Below are 14366 nucleotides of genomic sequence, written 5' to 3' on the forward strand. Positions count from 1 at the left end.
CTGACCCATCTAATTGTATTTTGCAAATATTTTGAACAATTTTGCTGATGTTCTCTTAGAACAATCTTTTGGGAATTTTGGTTACCTACATGGAAGTTGCTTCAGATTTCATGGCTACATAGACTAACTATAGAAAGCACTGACGTTGAGATATGTGAAGTTCTAGTTTATGACATGCAGCATGGTTGAAAATTGAAACTGGGCTATATTTATTGAACAACTTTGATTCATGAATAACCATGACTGTCCCATCTGGATTGTCATCCCTGTCATTGGCCTATGCAAGAAAATTATTAGGTTCAATTTTGAATTTGTGAATCCACCAGCAGTCAGTGTCTTATGAATGGTAATGCTTGAATCCTAAAGCAGAGCCTCTCAAGCTTTTCTGAGAAAACTAAGATTTTTATGTGCATACAAAATCAGAGCAGAAGCCAGTCTGGCAAGAAGGGGGAATAAAGAAAGGTAAGCCCAAATTTGATCTTTTCTCTGATTTTCTTAGATCAGGCAATATGAAGGAAAATGTATGATAATGGAATGTTGGATGGTTCATTTTTTCATTCCTTCACTGAAGCATTTATTAAGTATCAGGCACTGTTCCAGGCAGTGGAAATGCAAAAATTAATAAGATTTAATCCCTGCATTCACAAATCTCATAATCTAATATTAAAGAATGGTTTGTGGGAAATTTAAATAAACAAAAGAAAGAGAGAATGACACTGGAACAATACAATTACCATTCCCATGATTATCTAGGGATTCTTTAGCATCCTGATTCTCTCAAGAAACATTAGTGAGAATAAACCCATGCCAGTACTCTAGATGTGTATCAGTTTCTGTTTGTGCTAGCATACATCTGTCACTAAAATGTGTTCAATTTTCTTGAATAAAATAAAAAATAAAAATAAAAGATTTATTTACTGAATAAAATAAAAATAATTTGGGGACATAATTTTTTAAAAATATTGTTCTGGGGCGCCTGGATGGCTCAGTTGTTTAAGCGTCCAACTTCGGCTCAGGTCATGATCTCACGGTTTGTGGGTTAAAGCCCCATGTCAGGCTCTGTGCTGACAACCAGCTCAGAGCCTGAAGTCTGTTTCAGATTCTGTGTCTCCCTCTCTCTCTGACCCTCTCCTGCTCATGCTCTCTCTCTCTGTCTCTCTCTCCCTCTCAGAAATAAATAAAACATTAAAATTTTTTTTAAAAAATTAAAAAAATATTATGTTGTATAGTCTCCCTGTGAAACAAAATCCCCCACATTACGAAGTTTATGGAACTTGTATTTTTTTGTATCCTTTTTCTAACAGTATTATTAACTGTATTTTTTGTATCTTGTTAATGGTTAGAATCATTTCAATAATAAACAACAATGTATTTTTGTAGAAAGGGGTACACAGTGTCCCAATTTCAGTTGCAAACTTTTTGATGCTTATTATTAAGAGAAACAAAAGACAAAACAACTTGCCCCATTTTACAATTCTCATTAAAAGGCACCCCTAACAACCCTTTTTCTTGTGCTATGTTCAACACTTGTATGCGTTTATCTTAGACCTTTCAGAGGATACATAACTAAGAAGTTCATTCTAGAGATTTCACTACAGCCATTTTCAGTTATAGATTGCACTGAAAAGACATCAGTTGAGTTTTGCTCTATAAAATAAGTTGCGGGGGGCTTTTGTAAGAGGAGAAGGGATGAGATTGTTGTTGTTCTATATTTTATGATCTGACTTTCTAATCATCAGAGCATAAGATAAAAACACATAGGCCTACCCTTGTCTTACAATAACTCTTGCCAGATTGTCTTTATTTTGTACAGCAGGCGGTGGGAGAGAATGAACGCGTGCGCGCGCGTACGTGTGTGTGTGTGTGTGTGTGTGGCGAAAAATGGAGTTTCAGATATAAGTTAAAGGGGGAAAAGAAACGAAAATGAAGCCAATCGCCAAAAGGCTAAAACAAACGCTATTTTATCTTCCATATTGTGTGTGGGTAGCCGCTGTTATACGGACTCTCTTTGGCTTTTTATTATGACTAAAATATGAATATTAAAACAAAACTAAACAGCAAAAAGAAAAAAAGATGCCAAATCTACTCTGCTCTTTTTCTGCAGTCTTAATTTAAATCAAATAGCTTTCACGTCACTATCATTAGATTTCTTTCTTGGGTTATTTTCACAGATTGGGAGGCTAACTAAAACTATATTTTCAAAAATCAGCAGATCATAAGAAATTGAAAAAGGAACAATTCAGTTACTTAAATTGTTCCTTTCTCTGTCCTGTTGAAAGGCAACTATAGAGTTCTTAGAGAGTAATTAATAAATCAGTATACTGTGTTTCTGTTAAATTTGCTTCTAGATACATTGCTTCATGAAAAAAATTCTCTAATCTGAACCACTTCTCACAATTTTTTACTAAAACTTTTACATAAAAATCTTATTTTTAAGAATGGGTTGGGATATTTGCCTGAATATGTTGTTTTATACACATAAAATACCAAAATGATATTGATGACATGCTTTACCATAGTTTATTTCCCATTTTCCCCTCTTCTATAGAAATGTGAATTACTGTATCACCTCTAAACAGGAGTTTTCTCGGTCCTAAATCAAGCCATCCTAAGCTTACCATATGTCCATCCACAGTCTCACTTTATGTAATATAGCACACATTTGTACACATAAAACATCCATGCAAATGATGAAGCCACAAACATAGACATCAACTCACTTAATTTTGCAAATACCTGGAACATATTTGTTGGCTTTTGAGTTTTATATTTTAACAGCTGACAATGTGGTTGTTGTCTAGAGGTACTAACTTAATGAGTGTTGAACACAGATAGATACAGTTACGGTCTTGGTTACTATACTAAGAAACTGAGAAATGTTATAAAGTGCCTCAACACACACAGACACACAAAAGGAAGCTTTACAAAAGACATACTTAGTATTATAAAAATGTCTATTACTAATTAACTGCTATTTACTGAATGACTTACACTTCATTTACAAAAAAACCAATATTTTTAAATCTGCATATAGGAAAGAGCACAAATTATAAATGTACAATTCAATGAATTACCACTAAGTAAACATACCTCTGTAACTACAGTCCAGGTTGTGAAACAAAACATTACTAAAAGCTAGAGACCCACATTGTGTTGACTATAGTCACTGTGCTTTTTCTTTCTTTCTTTCTTTATTTTTTTTTTTTGAGAGAGAGAGAGAGAGCGCACACAAGGTAGGAATGGGGAGGGGAGGCAGAGACAGATGGAAGAGAACATCCCAAGCAGACTCCCTAGTGTCAGTGCAGAGTCTGATGTGGGGCTCAACTCACAAACCATGAAATCTTGACCCGAGCTGAAATTGAGAGTCAGATGCTTAATTGACTGAGGCACCCAGGTGCCCCACTACAGTCACTCTCCTCATTCATACTCTCTCAAAAACCAAATCTTCACTTCTGACTGGTTTTCACTGTTTTTGAAATTATATGGAGCTTTTTATATCTTGTATTTTTTACTCAACATTATATTGGTAAGATTCATTCATATTGTTAAAGGCTTTCTCTCAAACTACATTGATTGAGTATCCCACAATTTATTTGTCATTCAATCATTGATGGATATTAGGGCTGTTTCCAGTTTTGATCTATTGTGAATAGAGCTGTCTATATAGACAATTTTGGGAGAATTATCCACTTGCAATATTAAGTCTCATAATCCATGATTATTGTTCCCTCTTGGCTTTCTTTTAGGTTTTCTTTGGTCTTTATCAATGAAGGTCTTACACACTTTTTCTTAGATTTATCACTATTTTATTGTTTTGATTCTATTGTGATGGTGATCTTTGTCTTTAATTTATATTAATTTTCTTTAACTTTGTAATATGAAAATTATGTGAAATATACAGAGAAGCATAGTAAATTTCCACATATTCAACATGCACCTTCAACCATTATGAACTAATGAATGCACTTTTTTTCAGTTCATCGAGTACTGCTCCTATGTTTATCATATCCTTCTTTCTAGTTTATTTGGGTATTTTGGCTTTTTGTCTTTTCTAATACATATATTAAAACTGTACATTTCCAAACTTTGCATTCTTAGTACCTTATATAGAGGAAACCATATAGTATGGTTAAATGCATAGTATATTTTTAAAGACTTATGTTCCTCTACCTAAAATATTAACTTTCATATTAAAGTCTTTGTTCTTTCTTTTAATTAGTATGTATTAAGAGGCTATTATGCTTACAAAACATATTTAAGCACATTAGTTATAATAAAATATTGTCAGAATTTTCTTTATTCAACATGCTGTATTTTAGAACATTTGAGTAAAGAAGGGAAGGGAACAAACATTTGTAAAACACCTACACTGAACTACATTCATTAAGAACAAATTCAATTATATTTATAGCCAATATTCTTTAGTATATTTTCTAGACAGTAGTTCTGTTTCTAGGAAAAAATAAATACAAATTTATTCAGTAAATTATATCCATTGTTATGTTCTTGCTGCATTTTAAACCTCCTCACCTCATATCCTCTAATCACTGTTCAACTGCCTCATAAATATTCAAAAGTTTAACTAAGCATTGTTTATTTATCTTACTTGATTCATTGAATTGCATCCTTTATAGTAAAATTACTGCTAGGCACAAAGCAACTAATAAGTATGCAATCTAATAAGACCGACTGCCAGTGTATCTCAGAATATTGATTGTGAATAACCAATTTAATAACTATACCTAGTGCTAAACTCAGGAGATTAGGAAGCTGGAGATCAACTAAATTGAGGCAAGCAGAGACATTCCTGAATGAAACAAATTCATCTTCCATGGGAAGTGTGCTCCTCGTATATAAGATTTTGAAGTTCTCAGTCAGAAGGACATGGCTAAAATTAGATGTTACATAAGAAAAGAAGAATATAAAAGGCAATTTAAGCACTATTAAGGAAAAGGTCATAGTGTTTCAATTTCTCTGAATTACTAGAGAAAGGAGGCTAGAAGTGTCTAGAATGTCTGCCTCCTTACTCTCAGTTTACATTAGTTACAACTTCTGAATTTAGGAGCAACAGTGAATTGAATGGAAGCACATAAAACTAGCTTTTCTTGATTTCTCTTAAAGTAACCATGAATCCATAAGAAAAAAGAAAATTCTTATTGCAGTTCCAATGAGGGGTATGAAACAAAAATAGTAGTAGCATTTTCTAGGCTTTTCTTTCCTTTCATCTTTGTGCAATGACCCAGCCTCAAAATCCCATTTTCTAGGTTCAAGCAAGCTATGAAATAGCCTCTGGGCTTCTTCCCCTTTCTTTATCTTTTTCTTCAGTGAAACAAACTACAGTCACACACATGAAGCTTTGTCTCTCAGCTCAGGCCTTTGTGTTGCTTGGAGAACACCCCTGGAGGCTTGTACTAACCCTGATAATTCTAGCATCTACCTTTACAACATTGACCACTGGTTTATATTATACAGTTTAGAGATGAATTTGAATATCTCCCCATTCAAATAAACCTTAATTCCTTTTTAGAACACCATTAAAGATCTGTTAGGTAAGATCCAGGGATGATTAAGCAGAAAAAAACTTTTCTGAAAGAAGGAAACAAATTAAAAGATTCAACATGAATTCTTTCCCCTATAAGAGATTTTCTTGTAAATCAGAAGAAAAATTTTAAACATGAGTCTAGATACTGATGAGAAAAAGGAAAATATTTCTTCTGAATTTAAAGAGTGATCCAGAATATGAAGAGAAGGCAACAAAATAAATACTAAAGTAACTAAAATAAAATATTCATTAGAAGCAATAAAATGTAAATCTGATATTACTAAATCAGTGCTTCATAATACAAACTTGAGAAGTTATCCCAAAATACAAAGTAAATGAATAAGGAAATTTTAAGATGAAAGAGAAGATGGCAGACATGAAAGACAAAAGCAATTTGGTTCATAAGCAACAGATAACTGCTAAGAGGACTGAATATATAGAGCAAAAGCAGTAACAACTAAGAAGAAAAATCCCAAAATAAACAAACAGTCCAAAATCAAAGTAACTAAAATATATCCCACACAGTTTCAGGAAATATTAGTCTTAACAACTCCTTCTTTGGCATGCACATAACTATCACCGAAGTCTGTTGATTTTATCTTCTAAATATTTCTTGACTCTATATATGTCTCCACTTGCACCATGTCTCCACATAACCCATATGTCTCCATATAACCCTTTTTTAGGCTATACTTATTTCTTACCCAGAGCCTGGCAATGCCTTCCAGCCACTCTCCTGTATCTACTCTAGTCCTTTTCCAATCTCAATATATTTTTGACTCACTATTATCCCAGTTGCCTACAGACACAGTTTTTGGTCAATAATACATGTTCAAAATATTTAGTGAATAATTTAACTGATAATCTTTAATAATTCATTTCCTGGTAAAATACTTACATTTCAATATGCATAAACAAAAAAAAAACCCTCTATATTCCCTAGAAGAAAGAATGTTACTTTCAAAGATGCAAAAATCAATTACTTTTTGCAACATTAAATATCAACACAAAAAGGAGTTATCTTTATTACATTCAATGAGTATAGTATTGAATGAGCAGTGATTACTGAGTGCAATTAATGATGTAGAAATAAGTGACTACTGGAACTAAGAAAAAAAAGTTGTATCTTTAAAATCTAACAGGTAGCAAAAATCAGGAAGAGATATATTAGAGAGACTTCCACACTGACTTTATATATAATCACAATTTACCCAGTAACCATCTACTGCAATGGCAAAAATCATGGATTTTATGTCCTGCAACTTTATGTAAGAGAATTGAGTTGTGTGTGACATGAATATCTTAGAACGATCACATTAGAAAATCAAATATACTATCTGAATTGTTATAATTATCCTGGAGAGCCAACTTTGGGCAAAAAATGGATATTTACTAAGAAGAACCATCCTGTAAATTAAGGTTCAAATCTAAACTCTTACAGATATTGGCTGACTCAGATAATAATAATTATTTGTTACTAATAATATCATATGTCATTATAATTTGAAATAAAAATTTGGGGGAGACAAAATCAGAAAATCAAAACAATATGAAGGATTTCAAAAACAAGATACTAACAGACTTACAAATAACAATAATCAGAGACATTAAAACATCAAGAAAAAATACTTCAAGTAGTTGAGTGAAAATAAGAGAGCTGTCTAAAACAGATTCATAAAACTGAGATAAGTGGTATTCTGCTTATTTTATAAACAAGGATATAGAGATTAAGTGGTTATGTAACTTGTTCTATTATAGTCAGCTTACAGATTAAAAAAAAGTAAGTTTCAAATATAGGCCTTCTGGCCCCAAACCCATGATCTACCTAGAGCTTACAATAATATAGTATATCTCTAACACTCATATGCTTTTTTTGGAAATGAAAATTTGTATAAACTATTTGAAAATGAGTGTGACATTTTATGCATCAAAAAGCGTAACAACTTCATATCTTTAGACCCCATAATCGCCTTGTGGGATTTTATTCTGGGGAATTAATCCAGTATGCAGAAAACAATACAGATGAAGACATTCCTGACAATACTCTGATTAAATGAGCCTCAGTTGGACTCTTGAATACTGACAAAAACTGAGGACTGATGGATGTTGGGGGAAGGGGGGATGGGCATGGAGGAGGACACTTGTGGGGATGAGCACTGGGTGTTATGTGGAAACTAATTTGACAATAAACTATTTGTAAACAAAAAAAAAAAATGAGCCTCAGTTGGAAGCTACCCAAATGTTCCACAATAGGACAAAGATTAAATAATATTTGGTACACAGGGTGGCTCAGTTGGTTAAGTGTCTGACTCTTGATCTCAGCTCAGGTCATGATTTCATGGTTTGTGACTCTGAGCTCCTCTTTGGGCTCTATGCTGACAGCGTGGAGCGTGCTTAGGATTCTTTCTCCCTCTGTCTTGGCCCCCACCGGCTCGCAGACTCTCTCTCTCTCAAACAAAACAAAACAAAACAAAACAAAACAAAACAAAACAAAACAAAACAAAACCTTTCTTTCAAGTTTTAAAGATATTCTATATGTGTTTTTAAATTTTCTTTTTTTCATAGTTTATTGTCAAGTTGGTTTCCATATAACACCCAGTGCTCATCCCAAAAAGTGCACTCTTCCCTGCCCATCACCCCAATTCCCCTCTCCTACACCCCCATCAGCCCTCAGTTCTCAGCATTCAAGACTCTCTCATCGTTTGCTTTCCTCCTTCTCCACAACTATGTTTTCCCTTTCTCCTCACCCATGGTCCTCTGTTAGGTTTCTCCTAATCCACTTAAGTGAAAAAATATGGTATCTGTCTTTCTCTGCCTGACTTATTTCATTCAAAATAACACCCTCAAGTTCCATCCATGTTGCTACAAATGGCCAGATTTCATTCTTTCTCATTGCCATGTAGTATTCCATTGTATAGATAAACCACACTGATCCATTCATTGGTTGATGGACACTTAGGCTCTTTTCATGTTTTGGCTATTGTTGAGAGTGTTGCTATGAACACTGGGGTACATGTGCCCCTATGTGTCAGTACTCCTCTATCCCTTGGGTAAATTCCTATCAGAGCTATTGCTGGGTCATGGGGGAGTTCTATTGTTAATGTTTTGAGGAATCTCCACACTGTTTTCCAGAGGGGCTGCACTAGTTTACATTCCCACCAACAGTGTAGGAGGGTGCCCATTTCTCCACATCCTCACCAGCATCTACAGCCTCCTGATTTGTTCATTTTAGCCACTCTGACCAGCATGAGGTGGTATCTCAGTGTGGTTTTGATCTGCATTTCACCTGAAGATGAGTGACGTTGAGCTTCATTTCATGTGTCTGTTGGCCATCTGGATGTCGTCTTTGGAGAAGTGTCTTTTCATGTCTCCTGCCCATTTCTTCACTGGATTGTTTGTTTTTTGATTGTGGAGTTTGGTGAGTTCCTTATAGATTTTGGATATTAGCCCTTTATCTGATATGTCATTTGCGAGTATCCTTTCCCATTCCCTCAGTTGCCTATTAGTTTTATTGATTGTTTCCTTTGCCCTGCAGAAGCTTTTTATCTTGATGAGATCCCAGTAGTTCATTTTTACTCTTGATTCCCTTGTCTTTGAGTATGTGTCAAGTAAGAAATTGCTGTGGTTGAGGTCAAGGAGGTTGTTTCCTGCTTTCTCCTCTAGGGTTTTGATGGTTTCCTGTCTCACATTCAGGACCTTTATCCATTTTGAGTTTATTTTTGTGTATGGCGTGAGAAAGTGATCTAGTTTCATTCTTCTGCATGTTGCTGTCCAGTTCTCCCAGCACCATCTGTTAAAGAGGCTGTCTTTTTTCCACTGGATACTTTTTCCTGCTTTATCAAAGATTAGTTGGCCACACATTTGTGGGTCCAATTCTGAGTTCTCAATTCTATTCCATTGGTCTATGTGTCTGTTTTTGGGCCAATACCATACTGTCTTGATGATGACAGCTTTGTAGTAGAGGCTAAAGTCTGGGATTTTGATATCTCCCATTTTGGTTTTCATCTTCAATATTACTTTGGCTATTTGGGGCCTTTTGTGATTCCATACAAATTTTAGGATAGTTTGTTCTAGCTTTGAGAAGAATGCTGGTGCAGTTTTGATTGGGATTGCATTGAATGTGTAGATTGCTTTGGGTAGTAATGACATTTTAACAATATTTATTCTTCCTATCCATAAGCATGGAATGTTTTTCCATTTCTTTGTGTCTTCTTCAATTTCCTTCGTAAGTTTTCTATAGTTTTCATCATACAGATCTCTTATATCTTTGGTTTGGTTTATTCCTAGGTATCTTATGTGTTTTTTGTGCAATTGTGAATGGGATCAGTTTCTTGATTTCTCTTTCTGTTGCTTCATTATTGGTGTATAAAATGCAACCAATTTCTTTACATTGATTTTGTACCCTGCAATTTTACTGAATCCATGGATCAGTTCTAGTAGGCTTCTGGTGGAGTCTGTCACCATTTTTTTAAATAATAATATTTTTACACAGACATACAACAGAATATTACTTTGAAAAAAACAGAAAATATGTATATGTAGCCATAATATTAGAAGATAAAAGTAGGACATACAGTTATAGGTATATAATTATATTAAACATATGTAATGAAAACATAGGAAGAGATACATAGACACACACAAAAGATAATTATCTGAAGTTGACAAAATAGTTGATTATCTTTATTTCCAGTTTGGGACATTTTTATCTTTTTTAAACCCTTTTAACCTGACGTTTCAAGTGATCTCATTTGGAGTTCAAGTTTTATTAGTTGATGAAATCTATCATCAGGGTGAAAAATGAATCATGGGGAAAGAAATCAAATAAAGAAACTTCAACCTTAGAAGGCATGTGTGACTTGTGAATATACATTACCTCAACTCTAATTTAAGAATCATGAGAGAAGCATTATGGTAAACTCCAGATATTTTTTGTTTTTGTTTTGTCCTCTTTCCTATCAAAAAATAAAGAAAGAAAGAAAACTAATTATTATTTCACTGTGAAAGTAACAACTCCTCTTATTCTTTTTTAATGCTTTCTAGAAAGAGAATGTGTGCTAGAAATAGAGATTTCTCTATAGGTTTTGTTTTTTATTGCTTTTTTTTAGGTTTGTAAAATTTTAAATCTAGTATAGTTAACATACAGTGTTTTATTAGTTTCAGGTGTACAGTACAGTGATTCACCAATTGTATACATTACTCAAGAGTCTTCAAGATAAGTGTACTCTTAATCCCCTTCATTTATTTCACCCATCCACCCCTCCCTCCCCTCTGATATGCTTTGTTTTAAACAAGTACTGTCAGTTAAAGTTATTTTTTTCAACAAGAACAGTTTTTATTTGAAACACACTTTGGAATACACTCTAAATTTTGCTGGTGCAATAAAAATTTCTATTTTTTTCACATTCAGTTACTTAAGAAACATTTTATCTGTCACTTAGGATGTTTAATTTTAGGGTGATTCATCATTACCTTAAACATTCAATATTTAGAAGTCCAAAATTTATAGTTGAAATTTATATCAAATATGTATAAAAATTTGTTGAATTTAGTCATACTCATCTCCCTCAAATACATATATTTAATTAATTTAAAATAATCTAACCAATGAAAGTAAATTAAAATAGAAAAGTGGGAATCAGATATATCACTGGAAAGGAAAGATATGTGTCTGTTCATCCAACAATATCTCAGCCAATTTTATAGTTTGAAAATAACTTAGATTTATTCAGTTAAAATATTCTCAAAGACCACACAAGATAACTGGCTCTCAGAATTAGGAATAATGAGTCCATCATCATATAAAAGATAGAATTTTGGAAGATTCCAGCTTTAATCAAATAGCTTTAATCAAACAGATATTTGAAGTTCAGTCAGTTCAAATCTGTGAAGAGACAGAAATGAAAAATAAGAATATGATTATCCTTTTAGGCTTAAAAAATAGATATAAACGTAGGTATATGAGACGTGTGTAGATATCTCAAACAGGGTTTAACCCCAAAGAACTAAACTACTCTCAATAGTTTATTTAAGAAGTATGTTATTATAGTTACTAAATGTTTTACTAACTTATCAAGTTAAATTAATAGACTCCAGGGTGACTGGAAAGACCAAGAATGACTCTTAAAATCTAATTATAGAATCAACACAAAGGAAGATGTCTTTAAGCCACCAGCCCCAGAGGCACACTCCACTACCATGGTCAAGAAAGCCACTATAATCAGGATGGTGCTACATTCAGGAAGCTGCTGTGACCTGGAGAGCTCTGCTATTGTTACCGGTTCCAGAATCCACAACCATGGCAACTAAGATTTGTACCAACAAAATGGACATCCTGTGTCCTGCTTCTTGACTCTTACAAAGCTGATGGTTAGACAATGAGTCACTTATTAATACTGCCTTGATAGTCAGGGAGTGGAGGAAAAATAATGACTCTATCAATGTGCTTACCAGCAGAAAAACAGAGGCAGAAGTTCAATCTCCATCTCACTTTTATTTTCAAATGTCAGGCATATTCATCTGACTGGTTGAAGCTAAAACACATTGAATCCTAACTGCGACGGAGTTGTAAAAATAAGAGTTTTAGCTCTCCATCCTCTCCATTACAGAAAGACAACTGGAATGAGAGGAAATGGATGTTGAACACTAATGTGCCATATCCCGTTGGTTATTCAACATACAAACACATCATTTTTCGCATTTAACAACCCTCAAAAGTAACGATGAGCAACAACCATGTTCCATACTGATATGGTACAAATATCGCTTTTAAATTTTTTTAATGTTTATTTATTTATTTTTTAGAGAGAGAGTGCAAGCCAGGGAGGGGCAGAGAGAGAGAGGGAGAGAGAGACTCCAACACAGGCTCTGTGCTGTCAGAACAGTGGCCCATGCAGGGCTCAAACTCAAACTGTGAGATCATGACCTAAGCCAAAGTCAGACACTTAACTGACTGACCCAGCTGCATGCCCTAACAAATATAGCTTTTACAAATGAAAATGTACATGCCTTTTCCCTAAACAGAAGACACAAATCTGTCCACGTCAGGGTGAAAGTTTATTCTTCCTCTAATGAACTACATTAGAAAGTTACCTACCCGCAACACTATATAAAATGTCACAAGAGAAAAGGGGCCCAAGTCATTTAATATGTATATACAAAACAGCACATGGAAGAAAGTATGGCTATTATAGTCTTCATTTCATAAAATTGCAGTTACAATTTATAACTTCCTCCTCTACCCATTTCTTATTCCTCTTGCTTTCATACAGCACTTAGGCTTGTAGAGACGTTTTAATTTGATGTGGTGACTAAAATGTTTTTTCCTCAGAGATAAGAGTCTATAATGACTTCCTATGGTTACAGCTGGACATGGTAGCCTTTGGCATGCTCCAGAATATTTCAAATAACAAACCCCTTACTGCCCCAAATGTATGGCATCACCCTTAGTTGAAAGAACATCTGGAAAATATGGTGTTTGGCTTTCTAGCCTCTACAGTAGACAAAGCATTTCAATAAGGTGAAATGGGTACAGTGATCTACTTCTTTCACCATAGTAATTAGTTGGGGAGAAAAAAGCACTACTGTTCCATTACTTTTACCATAGTAAGTAAGTAGAGAAATAAAAACTACTACTCTTTTATCTACTTCTACATGGTTATACTCCAAGGTCTGAAACAGTGTTAAACTTTAGGTATACAAAGACAAGACAATTAAACTCACAAAGGGATGAAGTTTGGTACAAAAGTGGCCACTATGAGCTTATAATCAGGAAAGATCAACTCAATACACAAATTGTGCTTTGACGCAGAGGTTCATTTCTGCCTCCCTCCCAGATCCTAGCAATGTGATTTGTCTACATTTAAACCACTCTCGGGTATCATGAGTATTCTCTGTCACTTCTTCTCTATTAAATACATACAGCTTGTAAGACTCATTTATGTGGGCCCAGAAGGAAATATTGTTCATGTAGCTTTCTCAATTAATTCATTCAAAGTCCCATGGCTTTGAAAGGTAAAAAGTTCTGATAACCTATGAGAGAAGGGCACTTCTTCAGTTTCTCTGAATGATTTTTTTCACTTAATGTTAAGATGTGTTTTTGGCTCTTCCCACGCATTTTATGCTACCAAGCTAGAAGATAGCATCTCTTGGGGCTTTATTGAGCCTGCACACAGACACAGATCAGGCAATGACTAAGACTGATTTGTGCCTCATTAGTAGTACCTGTTAATGGGATGATACAAGAGTGATTTCTTAGGGGTATAAGAAAACATAAACATAAAATAAAACAAAATCATAGGAGAAACTTCAGAATTAATCTGTCATGTAATAATTTGTTGACAGGTTGGTTATCGGAAAGACATGGAAAAAGAAGATGCAGCAGAAACAGTCAAAACTAGAGGGAATGAGTCATCTGTCATTCTGACAGGATTAGAAGGAAATACTTTATATCACTTCACAGTGAGGGCTTATAATGGAGCTGGATATGGGCCACCTAGCAGTGAAGTGAGTGCAACCACCAAGAAATCCCGTAAGTGACCTGGGTTCTTTGTTTGTTTCAGACAAAAGGGATACAACTTGTAACATTTCTGAAAGCGATGTGAGGTACATAACGAGGAGAGCTGAAGGGGAGTTTTGATTCTTAGTCTCGCCTCAATGCTTAGATTTGAATTCCAAAACTAGCTCAGAAAATTTTGCATTCACAGTAGATAAAGGTTATCTTCCTGTGAAACAAGGCCAAGTGATTTTGACACAGTAAGAAGAGAAAAGGTTTCCAGTTCAAAAGCTCAGTAGAGTAGCTATTAAAATGACAGTCCTGGAGCAA

At 34.3% G+C, this 14366-nt stretch overlaps 1 protein-coding gene across 1 annotated transcript in view; it reads left to right on the plus strand.

Annotated features, from left to right (window-relative positions):
- Positions 1 to 14366, plus strand: part of CNTN5 (contactin 5) — a 433859-nt gene that overhangs the window by 404790 nt on the left and 14703 nt on the right. Inside the window, exon 17 of the mRNA XM_039221110.1 lies at positions 13886 to 14072. Coding sequence (XP_039077041.1) covers positions 13886 to 14072 — 187 coding nt within the window. The remainder of the gene's footprint in view (positions 1 to 13885; positions 14073 to 14366) is intronic.

This window comes from Hyaena hyaena, unplaced genomic scaffold (genome assembly GCF_003009895.1).
Source record: "Hyaena hyaena isolate Hyena2069 unplaced genomic scaffold, ASM300989v1 scaffold_945, whole genome shotgun sequence".
NCBI classification, from domain to species: domain Eukaryota; kingdom Metazoa; phylum Chordata; class Mammalia; order Carnivora; family Hyaenidae; genus Hyaena; species Hyaena hyaena.